Below are 19996 nucleotides of genomic sequence, written 5' to 3'. Positions count from 1 at the left end.
TCCATTGTACCAAGCATTTATTTGTACCTTCTTAATCTGGAAGTATAAATCCTTCATTTCTGGGGTATTTTCTTGTTATTTTTTTTTTACTTTGTCTTCATGTGCCTTTTGGACCTCTTATTCAAAAATTGGATCTCCTTATGCTGATTCCTTTTTCTTTTCCTGTCTCTTTGTTTTCCATTATCTGGAGATTTCTTCGGCTTCAGAGTTCTTCTATTCACTTTTTTATTTCTACTGTTACGTTTTTGAATGTATAAGAAGGCTTTTCTTCAGTATTTAACTGTAGTATCGAGTCTTTTCTTTAAAAAAAATTTTAAAAAAGATTTATTTTTATTTTTGACCTGTGGTTGAAACGTCTTTGTTGTTGCGTGTGGGCTTTCTTTAGTTGCAGCGAGCAGGGGCTGCTCTTCCAGTAGTGCGGTGGCTTCTTTTGTTGCAGAGCACAGGCTCTAGGCTCATGGGCTTAATAACTCCGTGGCATGTGGGATCTTCTCAGACCAGGGATGAAACCAGTTTCCCTTGCATTGCAAGGTGGATTCTCAACCCCTGAACCACTAGGGATGCCCCTAGCATCCTATTCTTATTCATGTAGTGATGCAGTGTTTTTTTCTCCCTCTGTCTCTCAAAATATCTTAATATTAATGGTAGATTGATTGATAGGCTTTCTTTTTGTGCATAGTCTATTTTCTCCAAGTTGATCTTTTAAGTTTGTTGTTTTTGTCTTTTGCCTTTGACTTCTCAAATATTTGTTGATCCCTGGCCATTATTAATTCATGAGAGTGTGGGCCACTGAAAAGACAATTCAGAGGTCTGTGCATATGGGTAGAACCTGCTGATTGTATACTTGACTGTGGTTAAGCATTTTTCAGTCTCTGATGGTCAGTATCTTTATCTTTTTGCTTTTTTGGGTTTTTGTTTTTGAAATCTGAGTTTTCAGAGAAGACATTAGTCTCCTGTCTGAGGGCTTATGTTTATACTTGACTGGTTGAAATGTTTTGGGAGCTAGAGTTAGTTCCTGAATCTTTGCAGGTCTTGCTGTGAAAATCAATGTCTTTTTCTTTCTCATTGCTGACTTAGGATTCAGATTCTTTGGTTTGCTCAGTTACTTTTTTTTCATCTGCTTTCAAAGTCCTGACTTTTGTTGTCTTTGCAATATTTTTGTTCTTGTGAGTTGAAACAAAATTGTAATAATTTATTTGGTTTTCTACTTTTCTTTTTTCACCTTAACCTAAGCTGTTTTCCTAGGTTAATAAAGTTTTTTGATAAATAACACTTTATAAATAGTTGCATAGTCCTTTATTTGGGTGTTTCACAATTTATTTTTAGATATTATTTTGAAATATTAAGCTTGTAAATAATGCTATAAAGGACAGTTGAAGGAAATTTTACAAAATAAGTTTTGGCATAATTTGATAATTTGAGTAAATAGCTTCTTAAGGTTATAGACTATAGTCAACTTTTCTTTGAATACATAAAATCTGACCATTTTTTTAATAAAATCAGTCACAGTGTCTTAGAGTTATTTCTTTTTTTATATAGTCTTTTCTTAAAATATTAGATCATGTGGAAAAAGTAATCTCATTATGTTCTGACTAAACAAGTTTAGAGTCTATTAATGCTGAATGCAACATTTGAAGATTAGGTGATAGTGCTATTGCAACTTGATTAGGAGGGTTGCTAAAATGGTGAAGATTTTCAGAATTGTTTGAGTATATTATGAAGAAATTAACAAGAAAAGAAAACTAAGTTAGGAAACAGCAGTTTTTACATGTTTAAAAATGTACCATGTCTTCCTGTTACCTTCTCTCACTCTTTCCCGTATTATAAATACTCTAATTTTTACTCTCTTCCCACCACCCCTACTTCTTTCCAACCCTTCTCCCTTCCTCCTTCCCAGTTTTTTTTTTTTCCCTCCTTCCCAATTTTTAATTGAGCATTGTCTGTGCAAGGAAGTTTCTTAGGTTCGAGTGAAAAGGGGAAATCTATTTATAGACATAGATTTTGTGGTCTTAGAGATTATCTGACTTAATGGGAAAGATAACTAGAAAATCATGGCAAAAATTATGTTGTTACAAACTCCAAGTGGGCTTCCCTTAGTGACATTTAAGCTGAGTCCTAAAGCCAGTCAAATAGCAAATATATTTGAGCACTAACTGCACGCCAGGCAGTATGTTTAGGCTCTTAGGATATAGTCTTGAACTGGATGACATCCATGTTTTCCAAGATCCTGTGTTATAGTGGCAGCAGGCAGACAGTAAACATAAATAAGAGGACTTTAGATAATGATACTAGTGAGAAATTCTATGAAGAAAATACAAAATAGTGATGTGATAGAGATGACATGATGGAGACTGGGATTGGCCATTTCAAGGAAATATTTGAACAGTACTTGAATGATTACAAGGAGGTTGTCATGATGATCTTATAAAGCAAAAAGACCATCTAGTGCAGAAGCAACATTAAGGAGGAACTTACCTGTTAAAAAGAACAAGAAAAAAAGGCCATTGTGATTGGTGTTGTCAAAATAAGTTGGGGAGATAGGCAGGGTCCATACCAAAGATTGCTTTGACTGTGTACAGAGGATGGGTTTTAGAGAGGTAAGATCAAAGGAAAGAGTCCAGGTAATGTAGCAGAACAGTTGAGATATGGTGATGGGTTTGACCTGAATTTTAGTAGTGAACATAATGATAAGTGGTTGAATTTAGTATATATTGTCAAGGTAAAGTTGATATTGGATGTGCATATGTATTGGGTAATTGCTAAGGTTTTGTTTTTCTTTTTGTTTTTACTAAGCAACTCGGTAGATGATGGTGCCATTTACTCATAGGAGGAAGACTTGGAAAGAATCAGATTGGCGGATAGAGGGAAGTCAGTAGCTTTGTTTTGTCCATATGAGTTTGAGATGCTTGTTAGACATGGTAAGAAGCTAGGTGCTCAGGAGTGCTCTTGAGACCTTAGTGTCATTTTTGAGTATTCTTCACATCCCCAGGATGTGTTCTCATAGGATCTTTTTATCCCAGTTATTTTTTTCATAACAGTTACATTGCTCTGATGATTTGTGTGTCCGTATTTTCCCACAGTATGGGATTTTGTTGTATTTCTCTCTGTGGTCCCAGCTTCTGGTACATAGTAGATACTTAATAAATGTTTGACGAGTAAATCATGTTTATTTTCCCTGTCACTACATTCTGAATTTTATCTGTCACATGTCTATCAAATCTATTTCTGTCTTTCTATCTTCATTGTCTAGGTGCTGATCTTCATCATCTCTTATATAATTAGGATTTAGCATTAATATTTTATTTGAAAATGAGTTCCACATAATGTTTATTTGAGAGATAGATGGTTTCTGGACTTGAATCAGTGGTTTGAATATAGCAGAGTCAAGGTGTCTTGAGTTCTCTTGGCCTTTGCCTCATGGGGAGGAAGAGTGATGCTGAATTTAGACTGAACAGGGGTAGTAGAAGTTAAATAGGGCCTAAGAAAGTAGAGATGTTTTTAAGTATAGGTCAGCTTGAACTTTAAATTTAATAAATTAATGATGATTTTAAGATAGGAAGATGAGTATGAAAGCAAAAGAGCATAAAGATTTTCACCAATCTAAAGGAGTATGATTGCACCATACTCAAGGATCTGATAGGAGCACAAAGAATGGGCAACTATGGGAGAGATTATGGAGTTAAGTAGATTACTGGTTTATAACTGAATGTAAAGAGTAAGAAGAAAGATTAAGGAAGCAGATGACTGACTTCAAGCTTCTAAGTGTACTGAATTCTTCAAGGCCTTTCATGAACTCTGAAACATGGAGTATTAAACAAGTATCTGGATGTATTTATAGTGAGTGATCTGAGGGAGTTTATGAAAGTCCTTAAGAGTTACAGTTTATTAGACTTTAAGTGACATTAATTTGAACTTTTTAGTAGTTGGAAACATTTTGATCCCACGATCCATGTTTGGTGCCTTCCACTTAATGCTATTCTAAAATAGGTTTAATTTATTATATATTTGGCAACAAAACATTCTTCATAAATTTGAAATAAAATATCTTTATGGTATTTTCTTTCCGTGTTTCATTAAACAAGCTAATAACCCTTTTTTTTAAGGTACAGCAGGGAAGAACTGGAAATGCAGAGAAGGAAACAGCGCTTCCATCTACAAAAGCGGAGTTTACTTCTCCTCCTTCTTTGTTCAAGACTGGACTCCCACCAAGCAGGTTAGTAAGACACTGATGATTTGGTTTATTGAAGGCGTTGGTTTCTTCACCTTGAGTGCTATGTCAAGTATGAAATCTCTGAATGATACATCAAAAAACTGGAACCTTCTATTTGGTTTTTAGTATAAAATGAATTCTTTATGAGAATAATGGAAGGGAGTATTGAATATTTGAGAGGAGAGGAGATGATATGAAATAGTTATTTAGAGTGTGTATGAATAAACTAGGGAAAAGGAGTAGGGTTGCTAGGCAGTTACCTGGAGGGAAATGTGGGGTCAAGTGAGGGCTTCCCCCCCCGCCCGCCCCCCCAGATGGGAGAAATCACAGCACTTTTATATGCTGATAGGAATGAGTTAGAAGATTGAAAAATTGGTGACACGGGAAGAGAGACTGTACATTCCAAACTGTTCTTCAGGTTGATGGCCATAAGTTGAAATGAGACCAGTCAACTTGTTTGGGTGTGTTCCCCTTGCCATTGTCAGGTGTTCATGTGTTCATGAAGAGTAGCTGGAGTTGGATTTAGCAGGAGTTGAAGTTTTACCAGACATGTATGACAAAGGGATATAGAGAGGGCAAGGAAGGTGAGAGTGTGCTTAAGAGCATGATTATAATGATGAACCATGGCTCCAAGGAGTGATAAAGGGACACTGGTGGATATGACACAGTGCAAAGGATGTAAAAAAATGACTGGAAGAGTTAGCTGACTCATCACTACTGCTGAAAAGAATGGGCAACTACCACCACAGCTTGTAGAAACAAACCCAACATGTCAGTACTGGCACTTTGAAATACAGAGAACAGTATTCATTGCTCATTAGAAAAATTTGTTTTCAGGATTCATCTTCACTTGATCAAAAGGATACTTTTCAGCCACTGTGAAGTATTCCTCTAAATATTTGTTTCTTATTCTTATATATGTACAAAGTGTATCTGTTTTATTCTCTGTACTTAGGGAAATTAGATGTTTTTGAAAGTAAGCTTGTATTGACTTTAGGGAGAAGACAGTGAATGTCTTTTAAGTCATAATAGACACTGCATAGCAAGTATTTAGCAGTAATGAGGTGTACTACTGATGTAGTCACTATTTTTTTTTTTTAATCTTAGATTATTTTATTAACGTATAGGTGACTGATAGAATGTTTACATAGAAATTATTTTTTAATGGTTCTTTGTACTTGATCAGTAGAAATGTTGGATTTCTGACTTTATGTACTGCCCAGCAAATTGACATAATTAAATAAAATGTTAATATTGAACATATCAGAATGTTTTGCTTAGTTTTAAAAGTTTTCATATGGAACAGGAAACAGAATATTACCATTACTACCAGAAGCCCCTGTTGTGCCCCCTCATTTATTGTTTTCATTTTTTAGTATTGACAAAAATTTAGACTTATGAAGAGGTGCAGGAAAAGTATTATACACAGTTCACTCAGATTCACTAATTATTAACTTTTTGCCATGTTTGCTTTATAATTTCTCAGAAATATTTTTTCCTGAACCATTTGAATGCTAATTATAGACATTGTGCCCTTTTTCCTTGACTACTTCAATGTATATTCCTAAGAACAAGGACATTGTGTTCCATAATTACAGAGAACAGTTATCAAAGCCAGAACATCTAATAATGAATCAGTACTTTAGTATATAACCAGTAAATTTTGCTGATTATTATATTTCAATAATATCTGATAATTCTTTTCTTTCCTCCTGGGTTTAGGGTTCAGTCTAATATTATTCATTACAATTAATTCTTTTGTCTCTATTCTTCTTTGATCTAGGACAGTATGAGCATTCTTTGGGTTTGTTGACATTAACTCTTGGAAGAGTTCTATCTGGTTATTTTGTAAATCATCCTTCAATCTGGTTTTGTCTGATATTTCTGTATTATTAGGTTTAGGTTTTGCTTTTTGGACAGGACTACTACCTAGGTAATGAATGCTGTGTTCTCATTGAGTTAGTCTATAGGGCGTCATGTCAGTTTGTCTCATTATTAGTGATGATAACTTAATTACTTAGTTGTGGTGGTGTCCTTTGGGTTTCTGCAAAGTTATTGTATAAATAAGTAATTTGAGGAGACTGCATCAATATTCTGTCTTTGGACTTTCCCAAGAATTTCAATGTTCAGCTATGATTTTTATTTAATCAGTTATTACTTCAAAATGGTTATCGTCTGTTATTCCTCTTATATTTTAGTTGGCATTCTACTTTAAAAATGGGTTTTCCCACCTCCCTCACTTATTTATTATTAGATGCAGTTTTTATTTTATATGCTTAAGAGAGTATGTGTGACATTAATATGGCTTATTAGTTTGTGTGGATACCACACACACACTGTAATTCATACTGATTCTCAAATTATTCCAAATTTAGTCTGTGGGAACTTCTTTAAACCGGCTCCTATGACCTTTTGACATGTGCCTACCATCTCTTTTTTTGATGATTTCTATATTTTCTAAGCTGAGCGCCGAAGAATTGATGCTTTTGAACTGTGGTGTTGGAGAAGACTCTTGAGAGTCCCTTGGACTGCAAGGAGATCCAACCAGTCCATTCTAAAGGAGATCAGTCCTGGGTGTTCTTTGGAAGGACTGATGCTAAAGCTGAAACTCCAATACTTTGGCCACCTCGTGTGAAGAGTTGACTCATTGGAAAAGTCTCTGATGGGAGGGATTAGGGGCAGGAGGAGAAGGGGATGACAGAGGATGAGATGGCTGGATGGCATCACCAACTCGATGAACGTGAGTTTGAGTAAACTCTGAGAGTTGGTGATGGACAGGGAGGCCTGGTGTGCTGCAGTTCATGGGGTCGCAAAGAGTCGGACACAACTGAGCTACTGAACTGAACTGATATTTTCTGGTACTCCTAGATGTTTTAGTCTTGTCTTATACTTTCCCTGCCCCTTCCATAGAAGCAACCAAATCTTGAAGGGATCCCGATGCTTTTTAGTTGGAATGGTAGTTAGAAACCACAATCTTGGCACTACTTATCTCATTGCTTTTGAGGTGTTTTAGTCTTTCTAGTCCTTTTCATCCAGAGAAGGCAATGGCACCCCACTCCAGTACTCTTGCCTGGAAAATCCCAGGGATGGAGGAGCCTGGTGGGCTGCCGTCTATGGGGTCGCACAGAGTTGGACAAGACTGAAGCGACTTAGGAGCAGCAGCAGCAGCAGCAGTCCTATTCAGCACTCAGAGCTAGGAAAAATTAAGCAGTTTTGATATGAAATTGCCATATGTACATTATTTTTATAAAATTTTAGTCACACAGTCATGTTTCATTTACTTCCAGTTTGAAACCACAGATTCTACTCCTCTTCCCTTATTTCATATTGCATCTTTTTTTTTTTTTTTTTTTTAACTTTTTCAGCTGCCGGCGCGGTGGGTTCCTAAGCTGCACCGTCTCCATGGCGCTGCCAGCAGCCGCCCAGACCCGTTCCCATATTGCATCTTCTTATTAATCATTTAAAAGATAATTTGATCCATTGTTTGTTGCTGTTCAGTATTAGCGTTTTTTCTCCACACTTACTAATTTTTTTCTACATGTTCAGAACATTTAACATAGTTCCACAGGCAAGGCCATCTAAAAGTATACTTAAATTAGTTACTCGTTGCAGTTTTTTTCATTTCTGTCAATAAAAAGTTTCATTTCATATAGTTCTTTTTGTACTTCCTGTTTTTTTAATATAAATAAGCAGATGTATAAATACAAATATATATTTTTCCTGTTGCTTTAAAAGAGTATCTTATTAATTTTTTAAAGGGTCAGCAAGAATGAAGTAGTTAAACACACAAGATAAAATTAGCTTTCTTTAGAATTTTACTTTGAACAACTATAATTATTTTTCAAAAAACTCTGGGTGGTTTTCACTACCTGCAATAAAATTTAGCCCTCTGAGTCAGTCTTTGTTGTTGTTCAGTCACTAAGTTGTGGCTGGCGCTTTGCACCCCCATGGACTGCAGTGCACCAGACTTTCCTGTCCTTCACTATCTCCTGGAGTTTGCTCAAACTCATGTCCATTGAGTCAGTGATGCCATCCAACTATCTCATCCTCTGTCATCACCTTCTCCTCCTGCCCTCAATTTTTCCCAGCATCAGAGTCTTTCCCAATAAGTCAGCTCTTTGCATCAGGTGGCCAGAGTATTGGAGCTTCAGCATCAGTCCTTCCAACGAATATTCAGGACTGATTTCCTTTAGGATTGACTGGTTTGGTTTCCTTGCAATCCAAGGAACTCTCAAAAGAGTCTTCCCAGTACCACAATTTGAAAGTATCAATTATTCAGCATTCAGCTTTCTTTATAGTCTGACTCTCACATCTGTACATGACTACTGGAAAAACCACAGCTTTGGCTATACAGACCTATGTTGGCAAAGTGATGTCTCTGCTTTTTAATACACTTTCTAGGTTTGTCATAGCTTTCCTTCCAAGGAGCAAGTGTCTTTGAATTTCATGGCTGCAGTCACCATCTGCAATGATTCTGGAGCCCAGGAAAATAAAATCTATTACTCTTTGCACTTTTTCACCTTATATTTGCCATGAAGTGATGACACCAGATGCCATGCTCTTAGTTTTTTGAATGTTGAGTTTTAAGCCAGCTTTCACTGTTTTACCCTCATCAAGAGGCTCTTTAGTTCCTCTTCGCTTTCTGCCGTTAGGATGGTATCATCTGCATGGCTGAGGTTGTTGATATTTTTCTGGACAGTCTTGATTCCAGCTTGTGATTCATCCAGCCCAGCATTTTGTATGATGTGCTCTGTATGGAACAGGGTGACAACATACAGCTTTGATGTACTCCTTTCCCAATTTTGAACTAGTCCATTCTTCTCTGTCCAGTTCTAACTGTAGCTTCTTGTCCTGCATAGAGCTTCCTCAGGGGACAGGTAAGGTGGTCTGGAATTCCCATCTTTTAGAATTTTCCACAGTTTATTGTGATCCATACAGTTAACGACTGTAGTGTAGTCAGTGAAGCAGAAGTAGATGTGTTTTTGGAAGTCCCTTGCTTTCCCTATGATTCAACAGATTTTGGCAATTTGGCCTCTGGTACCTCTGTCTTTTTTAAACACAGCTTGTACTACTGGAAGTTCTCTGTTCTTATACTGCTGAAGCCTAACTTGAAGGATATTGCACATTACCTTGCTGGCATATGAAATGAGTGCAGTTGTTTGAACATTCTTTGGCATTGCCCCTCTTTGGATTGGAATGAAAATTGACCTTTTTAGTCTTTAGGACATTTATAAAATTGGACACCACTGAATCTTTTCAATCTTTATTTCCAACTACAGTGCATAAACCCGCCTTTCTTTTAGGTAGGTCAACCAGGTGTCTTTGGAAATATTATCTCCCTATTGTTTCTATGCTTATTTCTCATATCCATTCTCCCTAGAATTGTGGTTTGTGTTCAAAATCTTAAATTTACAAAGCATACAACCTTGGATGGATATTGTAAACTCTTGAGTCTGTAAAACGGGAATAATAATTTCTAGACTAAGGGATGTAATGAGAAGCAAGTATGTTAGGGTATGAAAGTACATTGCCAACACTCATCAATCTAAGCAATTATACTTTGCTTGATGAGTAATACAAACTAAGAACCTTCCTAATTTATCATTTGAAGTTTTAAACAAGGTGATAGTATATGGGGGTGTATCTTGTGTGTCTTTATTGTTAAAGAATTTAAAGCTTTTTTCCTGGGTAACTTGATGCTGTATTAGTGTGCTTTTAATTACTTTCAGTTACAGACTTAAATATATAAATTATGATCAGATGTTTTGGTCACAGCACCTAAAAGAAAAGTAAAAGGAGGAACATGTCTAAATTTTATTTCTTCGATTTCTTTTCTTTGGGGGTTTCCATTATATATTCCCTGTGGGAAGTAAGAATTTTCTAGTCAACTTGCTTTGATAAAATTTCTTAAGAGAAAATAAACTTACTCATTCTCAAAAGGGTATTCATCTGAAAGTCAAAAATATTCTGACTTTTCAGTAAATATCCAAATGATAATTGATGCAGACCAAAATATATTATTTATAGCCTTAGAATAGTCTCAAGTTGCATATATTATTTTAATAAGCTATAGAATGATAATTTGCATATATGACTGTTACTTTAAAGGTATCCTCATTGATATTTTTGCAGATGTGTTATATAATGTTGATCTTAGTTTTAAAATTAATTAATATATTTTTTTATTTTTGTCTGCTCTGGATCTTTGTTGCTGTGCAAAGCTTGTCTCTAGTTGTGGGTAGCAGGGGTAATCTCTAGTTGTGGTGCGTGAGCTTCTCATTGTGTTGGCTTCTCTTGTGGAGTATGGGCTCTAAAGCAAGCAGGCTTCAGTAGTTGTGGCTCATGTGGTTAGTTGCCCCAGGGCATGTGGATCTTCCTGGACCAGGGATCAAACCCATGTCCCCTGCATTGGCAGGTAGATTCTTAACCATGGGAACCAGGGATCTTAGTTTTTAAAGCTGCAATTCCCCTTGAAGAACCAATAGAAAATTTCAAGTTGTTTTGAATAAAGAAAAATTAGATGTGACAGGTGTGGAGTGGTGTTTGAGTCTTCAACTTTTAATATTTCTGTGGAACTCAAAATTTAATAGCAGTGTTACTAATATAATTTCTAAATAACAATTAACTTTGTTAGTATAGTGTGTGAAGAAACACTTGGATTTATATTTAACCTGGCCAGCGACATGGAGAGCCTATTTAATGATCCCCAAAGGGCCAGACAATAGAGTGTTGTGTTCGTCATTCTACTATTGATAATGAATCAGTAGCCATATTGGTAGAAAGAGAATGACTACTTTCTTAAACTTAGAGCAGTTTCATGACATGGACATTGGATTTGGATATTATATTTGGGTTTGCACTTATGTTAATTTAGGATAGTTTCCTTAAATGTCTAGGCCTCTGTTTCCATGATTGTAAAACGATGGGGCTGGACTATTTTATCTGAAAAAGCACTTCTAATCCTGAATTATTTATTTTCTGGCTAGTCCCTGGTTTACATGGAAGAGGAGATTTGAGAAATTAGGGAATTTGCCTAGATTCATGGCTAAGTAAGAGGCAAAGCCTCTTCACCTTCAAATGCTGCAGGTCAGGAAAGTTGACTTTCATAAGCAAAGCCACAGGGATACTTAAAATCATTTATATTAATGTAACTTTAAACTTTATATTTGTTGCTTTTACTGCTACTGTTTTAGCATCTTAAGTTTCTTTTATATAAATCATTTGACTTATAATTTTTAACTTAGTTTTTCTTTTGATTTAAGTTTATTTCTTGAAATAAATTGGCCATTTTATAAGGAAGATATTAGTTCTTTAATCTGAAAGTGATACATCTCAGTACTTAGACTGTATAACTCTCCCCACACTTCGCCTTCTCCCTCCCCGCCACCCCCCCCCACCACCAAAAAAAATGGTTTCAGTAACTTAGAAAACTCCTATTCTGATTTTGTGATTAATGTCAGGGGTATTTATTAGGAATTTTGGCACTGTATTTTCAATGAGAATTTTGTGCTTTTGAAAACTAAAAGTAAAAACTGTAGCTGAAAGCTGCACACGCTTTTTTGAGCAGAAGATAGAAAATGAGATTCCAGCTCTTATAATGAATGTAACTGAGAAATGAGCAGTTATTTTTGAAGCATTCCTTAAGTCTATATAAGAAGAGTTGTACAATGGTTGAAATCCATTTCATAAATTACTGTATTTGGAGACACAGACTTTTCTCACCATGTTACTCTTAATTTATATAGTACTGTGTTTTTGCTTTTTTTTTTTAACTCTTGAAGCTAACTGTAAAGAATAATACAGTCTAGTATAGAGTCTAGTTTGTTTTGTTCATTCAGATTTGTTACTCTTCTAAAGCCAGTTAATGAGAAGAATGAAGTAGTTTTAATGAACACAGAAAATTGGAATTGGCGTTACAGATGATTGCTATAATCTTATCCAAGTGTTCAGTTTATTTCTGTATTTTGTTTCCATTTTAAATTTTAAACTGTGCTCCTTTTAGTTTATTAGTTGCAAATTCTAAGTTGTTTCCCCATCTGTTTGCCTTGAAGTGATGGAACCAGATGCCATGATCTTAGTTTTCTAAACGTTAAGCTTTAAGCCAACTTTTTCACTCTGCTCTTTCGCTTTCATCAAGAGGCTCTTTAGTTCCTCTTCACTTTCTACCTTAAGGGTGGTGTCATCTGCATATCTGAGGTTATTGATATTTCTCCCTGCAATCTTCATTTCCACTTGTCCTTCCTCCAGCCCAGCGTTTCTCATGATGTACTCTGCATATAAGTTAAATAAGCAGGGTGACAATATACAGCCTTGATGTACTCCTTTTCCTATTTGGAACCAGTCTGTTGTTCCATGTCCAGTTCTAACTGTTGCTTCCTGACCTGCATACAGGTTTCTGAAGAGGCAGGTCAGGTGGTCTGGTATTCCCATCTCTTTCAGAATTTTCCACAGTTTATTGTGATCCACACAGTCAAAGGCTTTGGCATGGTCAATAAAGCAGAACTAGATGTTTTTCTGAAACTCTCTTGCTTTTTCGATGATCCAGCAGATGTTGGCAATTTGATCTCTGGTTCCTCTGCCTTTTCTAAAACCAGCTTGAACATCTGGAAGTTAACGGTTCTCGTATCGATGAAGCCTGGCTTGGAGAATTTTGAGCATTACTTTACTAGTGTGTGAGATGAGTGCAATTGTGCGGTAGTTTGAGCATTCTTTGGCATTGCCTTTCTTTGGGATTGGAATGAAAACTGACCTTTTCCAGTCCTGTGGCCACTGCTGAGTTTCCCAAATTTGCTGACATATTGACTGCAGCACTTTCAGAGTATCATCTTTCAGGATTTGAAATAGCTCAACTGGAATTCCATCACCTCCACTAGCTTTGTTCATAGTGATGCTTCCTGAAGCCCACTTGACTTCACATTCCAGGATGTCTGGCTCTAGGTGAGTGTGAGTGATCACACCATCGTGATTATCTGGGTCATGAAGATCTTTTTTGTACAGTTCTTCTGTGTATTCTTGCCACCTCTTCTTAATATCTTCTGCTTCTGTTGAGTCCATACGATTTCTGTCCTTTATCGAACTCATCTTTGCTTGAAGTGTTCCCTTGGTATCTCTAATCTTGTTGAAGAGATCTCTAGTCTTTCCCATTCTATTGTTTTCCTCTATTTCTTTGCATTGATCACTGAGGAAGGCTTTCTTATCTCTCCTTGCTATTCTTTGGAATTCTGCATTCAAATGGGTATATCTTTCCTTTTTTCCTTTGCTTTTTGCTTCCCTTCTTTTCACAGCTGTTTGTAAGGCCTCCTCAGACACCCATTTTGCTTTTTTGCATTTCTTTTCCTTGGGAATGGTCTTAATTCCTGTCTCTTGTACAGTGTTCATGAACCTCCGTCCATAGTTCATCAGGCACTCTGTCTATCAGATCTTGTCCCTTAAATCTATCTCTCACTTCCACTGTGTAGTCATAAGGGATTTGATTTAGGTCATACCTGAATGGTCTAGTGGTATTCCCTACTTTCTTCAGTTTAAGTCTGAGTTTGGCAATAAGCAGTTCATGATCTGAGCCACAGTCAGCTCCCGGTCTTGTTTTTGCTGACTGTATAGAGCTTCTCCATCTTTGCCTGCAAAGAACATAATCAGTCTGATTTTGGTGTTGACCATCTGGGGATGTCCATGTGTAGAGTCTTCTCTTGGGTTGTTGGAAGAGGGTGTTTGCAATGACCAGTGCGTTCTCTTGGCAGAACTCTGTTAGCCTTTGCCCTGCTTCATTCTGTACTCCAAGGCCAAATTTGCCTGTTACTCCAGGTGTGTCTTGACTTCCTACTTTTGCATTCCAGTCCCGTATAATGAAAAGGACATCTTTTGGGGGTGTTTGTTCTAGAAGGCCTTGTAGGTCTTCACAGAACCGTTCAACTTCAGCTTCTTCAGCGTTACTGGTCGGGGCATAGACTTGGATTACCGTGATATTGAATGGTTTGCCTTGGAAACGAACAGAGATCATTCTGTCATTTTTGAGATTGCATCCAAGTACTGCATTTCGGAGTCTTGTTGACTATAATGGCTACTCCATTTCTTCTAAGGGATTGCAGCCATGAAATTAAAAGACACTTACTCCTTGGAAGGAAAGTTATGACCAACTTAGCATATTAAAAAGCAGAGACATTACTTTGTCCACAAAGGTCCATCTAGTCAAGGTTACGGTTTTTCCAGTGGTCATGTATGGATGTGAGAGTTGGACTATAAAGAAAGCTGAGCGCCGAAAAATTGATGCTTCTGAACCGTAGTGTTGGAGAAGACTCTTGAGAGAGTACCTTGGACTGCAAGGAGATCCAACCAGTCCATCCTAAATGAGATCAGTCCTGGGTGTTCATTGGAAGGACTGATGTTGAAGCTGAAACTCCCAATACTTTGGCCACCAGATGCAAAGAGCTGACTCATTTGAAAAGACCCTGATGCTAGGAAAGATTGAGGGCAGGAGGAGAAGGGGATGACAGAGGATGAGATGGTTGGATGGCATCACCGACTCAATGGACATGGGTTTCGTGGACTCCAGGAGTTGGTGATGGACAGGGAGGCCTGGCATGCTGCGGTTCTTGGGGTCGCAAAGAGTTGGACATGACTGAGCGACTGAACTGAAGTTCTTTTTTTAAGCTTTTTTCCAATGTCATAATTCTTTTAAACCAATTCAAACTCTTTTAAGAGGAATAATAGAATTCTATTACAGTGTAGAATTACTAAAATATTTAAACCTGCTTGGGTTTCTTATAATAGACAAACCTAAGACTTTTGAAGTGGATGTTAAATGAGCATTAAATCTAAAATTGACTTCCTCGTTTGTTCTTGCACTACTTACTGTTCTGTCTTAATTTGTATACTGAAAAAAATGAGATTTGTATACTGAAAAAATGTACCTGTTCTTCAGAGCATTTGAGCACTCTGAATGCATATTGCTATATTGTGTGGCTTGTAAGATTTTATGTGATTGCACATATGAAGGTCTTTATTTTTTTAAATTACCTGTAGAAGCATGTCTTTTCCTATCAGTGATACACTTAAAAAATGCAACTGAGCTTAAAATATGGTAATCTCTACCAAAAGTGGATCCTGCTGTTCCTGTTGCAAACAGATTGGTAGATAGTATATTTGGAATCCAGTGCATAATATGTACTCCACTCTTGTTCTCCTCTCGATCTAAAATGTCCTTCCTTCCCATCTGATATGGCTAAATCCATTCTACATGTCTTCTAAGGCTTTTTCCTAAGTAACTTAAAAAAACGTAAGATCAATTTTCATGCAGAATTGTTACAGCCGTCTATTCAGTTTATGACCTGAGTTAGATAATCATACCACCAAGTACATCTGTCTTTAATTTAAAAATATAAAATAGTCACATTGTACTTGTTTTCCTAGAGATTTCAGTCTTAAAATATCTTCTGCTTTGTTCTTATTAGAATCTCTGTTGTGAGAAAACTACATTCATAGATTTCTGCAAGGATATGTGTTCCATTCCTTTTGTTTTTTTTTTAGAATAGAGGTTCTCAACTTTCTTTGAAGCAGTAAGCCCTTTGAAAATTTGCTGCAAACAGTGGACTCTTGCCTAGAAAATACATGTATATTTATGCACATATTTAGGTTCAGAGACTTCTTGATTTCTCTGTGTCCCATGCATGCTAGTTAAGAACTCTTGCCCAGAAGTACAATTAAATCCTTAGGGCAAGCCTGACCATCAAGAGGGCAGTGTTCTCAAACCACATTGTTTTGCTCCCCCGATTAAATTGCTTTTATTGACTAGTACATTGTTATGCTTCACCCAGTATGGAGGAAACTTGAGAAACAGGATGTGAAATTCACTTCTGTTTTGGCTATAGTAATATTGGAGACTTTGTCACTATTTCATTGTTTTTCAAAGCATTAGATTGCCATCCATTAGAGGGGTATTAGATCAGTTTGGTGGTCTGAGCCACCAAATATTAATTGATTTTAGTTTTTTTCCCCTGTATTATATGTAAATATTAATAAAGGCATATTTGATTTTAATGTTACCATTTTCCTTTATAGTGTTAGTACTGTTTTATGAAACTTCTGTTTTTGTTTTTTATATAATGTATATGCTGGATTCCTGTGTAAAATATATTTCCTAAATAACTGTTTTGTGGTTTAAAAGCTTAAAAACTACTGCAGTCTATCATACTTTCTTTTAAGATATAATCAAAGAAGAAATTTCTTGTCTTTTTACTATCTATAAAATGGGAGAGGTAAAATGCTACCTCATAGGATTGTTATGAGGTATAAATATATGTAAAATGCTTAGAACAGTGCTTTCCTAGCACCATAGTAGGTGTTCAGTGAATGCTAGCTATCATAATTACCAAGAAAAGTAATCTTCAGTGCTGGTGTTTTGTTTTTATCTTAAATGCACACTAGAGACTTTTGTTATTAAGAATGTCCTTTATTTTGGCTGTCAAAAAATAAACCAAGAAATAAATTTGTGGCCAAAGATTAATAACTAACCTTTTGTCCATCTTCCCTTGGTCCCGAGTTCATTACTTTAGGTTTTCTGTTGTATCTATGTAAGCAGCTCTCATACCCTTTCTGGAACATCAGAGTTCTCAAAATATGACGTTTAATTTGATTCCATTAAAATTTCAGAGTTGTTTTCATATTCATCTGTGTTAGGAGGAGAGGTAGAGGTTCTTGTGAATATTTACTGCCTGTATTAAACTAGTTGATGAAACAGTAGCTGCCACCATGGTTAGTTGCTGTCTTTTCACTTTTTACTATGTGATTGAGTCTAATATAGAGAAGAGAATCTTGATACTCCATTAACTGTTGTCTGCCTTACTGAACAAGATTTTAAGTCCAATTAAATCTGTGCTTTGTAGAAATCCAAGTTATAGTAGATCTTCATGGTGAAGCTCTTCTATGTTAATATTAAATATTGTCAAGGTAAATGTTACTATGATACATATGTATCTTTTCTAAAATAACAAAATTTCTCATCAATTTCTAATTCCTAATAAAATTTTTGATTCAGTTAAATCAATTTGTATGGTAACAGTGCTTGGGCAAGGAGATGTTACTATTATGGAAATATAAGGAATTGCAATTTTTTAGACTCCCTCTAGCCATATGTGTTTGTTAAAACTAATTTCTCATTTGTATGTTTTTAGAAACATAGTATTTGACATTTTGAATCTTTAGTGATAGCCTGCTAAGTCACTGCAGTCACGTCTGACTCTTTGTAACCGTATGGACCATATCCCACCAGGCTCCTCTGTCGATGGGATTCTCCAGGCAAAAATGCTGGAGTGGCTGCCATGCCCTCCTCCCCGGGATCTTGCCCACCAAAGGATAAGACGCATGTCTCCTGCAGCTCCTGTATTTCATGCGGGCAGATTCTTTACCACTGAGCCATGGGGAAGCCCTTTTAGTGATAGAGAAATCCATTTAAAGCTGAAAAAGATAATCAGACTTCTCTACACTGAAGATCAAATTTTGTTAAATGAGTACTCCCATATGGCCCAGAATTTCTGAAAGCACAAATGCTTAGAAATCCATGGTCAAAGTTATAGAATCTTTCCCTTTTGTTACTTTTAACAATTTGGAGGATTTGTAATGCAGGTTGCAAACCCAAACAACTTTGTGAGAATTTATTCTTGACAGGAATAAATTTAAAAAGAGTGGAGTGGGGAGAATCCGGTGATTGAGAACAGAAGAGAATGGAAAAGAAAACAGAGTAGAAATAAGGATTTTTACGGTGAAGTCTAGGTACAATAAATGGTGAGAGAAGTCCAGACCTCAGAAAATATATACCTTTATCTGCTGAGACGTTAAAATCTGAGATATGTTTTTATATGGGAGAACGGGTGGCATGTGCATTTCATGTGAAATTATAGTGGTCATAGCTTTATAAGTATTCTAAATTTTAGGAAAAAATTACAGCAGTATTTGTTTTGTCAGAAGTATATGAATTTTCCTAATCTGTGAATGTTAGGATAGTTTCCCAGCTACACTAAAGGATACAAGTGAAGGAAAATCACTTTTGATCTTTGAGATCATGAGGAAACTTGGGGAGGTCAGTGACCCAGGCGTAAAATCAGTAAGGCTTGAACATTTAAAAAAATATATTGATAGAAATCTTACATGGGCAGGATCAGTAGTTAAAGACATTTTAAATGATATTATAGGCTTTTTATAGGGCTCTCTTTTCTGAGCATAAGATTATTTATTGGTCATTTCAAGGTTTACTTGAGACATATTTCCACCAATTCTTGCTTTCCAAAAGTCCTAAGGTTTTCAAGGGCTGCTGTATCTTGCTGGAAGGCAGCATGGCTCAAGGGAAGGAATCTGAGGCTTTGAAATCAGAAAGACTCAGATGTGTAAATTAGTTTTGCCATTTAGTTAATACTGAGGTCAGTGATATCACTCTAGCTCTAGCTTTATCATCTGACTGGTATATGTTAATTTTCTTTAAGGGTTATGGTGAGGTTTAGGTATAGAATGTAATTGTTCAACAAATAGTAGCTGTTGTTACTAGTCATTTTAAGGAACCTAACTTGATGACTGTGGAAGGATTTATTGTATTTTGATTGTTCTAAAATTTTAAAAGCACAGTTGTTCAGAACTGAAGTACAGATAAAGAGAAATTCATCTAATTTGTGTCCATTTTTCATTGCCAATGCCTACAAGTGACTTTTGTATTTTATTAACCATATGCATTTTTATAAAGTCCTTAATGTATAAATGGCTTTTAATGTTATTTTATTTTTTTAAATTTAACTTGTTAGATTTTCCTATTAAATTTGCAGCATTATTTTGTGATAGACTGTTTTTCCATCTACTTACAAACTTTAATAGTTGTAAATACAGTTGGAGGTGGGCCTGGTATTTAAATATTTGAAGCTTTCTAATGGCAATGCAGAACTGGTTCCCTTTTTATTCTTTTCTGATGCTCAGAATAAATTACTAAGAAAAATATTCTTTGTGTCTCAGAATGAGCATTATATATTTTCAGGCCCTTTTGAAGAATTTTTTAATCTGTAATATAACTGTGGTATGTATTACAATTATAGTGGCCAATAAATTTTATTTCCATTTGTTTAGCATTTCCTACCTGTTTCAATTCCACAAAGGTAAATTCAGTTGGAGAGTACTAAAAAATAATAAACTTTAAAGAAAACCTTCAAGTATACTTAAAAATTAGCATTATGATTATTGTTAGATGTGCTAGTCTTAGCTCATTAATAAAACTTTTTACCTAAATGAAGTTTTTTCCAAAGTGTGTTGTGATAGTTTTATTTTAAATTACATTGCAAAGGGTTTTGGGCTTTATTTCTTTTTTTGGGGGGGGGGCTTTATTTCTTACCTAATATGTATATACTGTCCAAACATCTAGTTAGGTGAAACTGAAATGATTCACTTTTTACGTTACAGGAGATTACCTGGGGCAATTGATGTTATTGGTCAGACTATAACTATCAGCCGAGTAGAAGGAAGGCGACGGGCAAATGAAAACAGCAATATACAGGTTTAGTATTTTATGAATTATTATCTTTAAATGAAAGATTATATCTATGTTCTCGTTTAATTTATTCAGTCATAGCCCTCTCCTATGTGTTAGGTACTTTTGGTGCTTTTAATACAAAGGGGATTTAAAATGTGAATTAATCACTGCAACATAATCACTATGTTATTATAAAACTGTTCTATTTAAAATGTATAACCTTTGGATATTTTTCAGTAAAATTTCTTTTCCTTGCTATGAGTGTGATATATAGACTCATTGGACTA

The 19996-nt window shown here is 35.8% G+C and overlaps 1 protein-coding gene across 8 annotated transcripts in view; it reads left to right on the top strand.

The window, feature by feature from the left end:
• Positions 1–19996, top strand: part of FIP1L1 (factor interacting with PAPOLA and CPSF1) — a 68156-nt gene that overhangs the window by 18799 nt on the left and 29361 nt on the right. For all 8 annotated transcript variants that reach the window (XM_010859704.1, XM_010859705.1, XM_010859700.1 and 5 more), the window contains 2 exons: positions 4104–4213; positions 19640–19733. In XM_010859704.1, coding sequence (XP_010858006.1) covers positions 4104–4213; positions 19640–19733 — 204 coding nt within the window. The remainder of the gene's footprint in view (positions 1–4103; positions 4214–19639; positions 19734–19996) is intronic.

This window comes from Bison bison, unplaced genomic scaffold (genome assembly GCF_000754665.1).
Source record: "Bison bison bison isolate TAMUID 2011002044 unplaced genomic scaffold, Bison_UMD1.0 scf7180017864458, whole genome shotgun sequence".
Classification (NCBI taxonomy): Eukaryota; Metazoa; Chordata; class Mammalia; order Artiodactyla; family Bovidae; genus Bison; species Bison bison.
Note: the sequence above shows the minus strand (reverse complement) of the source record. Positions and strands in the feature narration are given on the sequence as shown.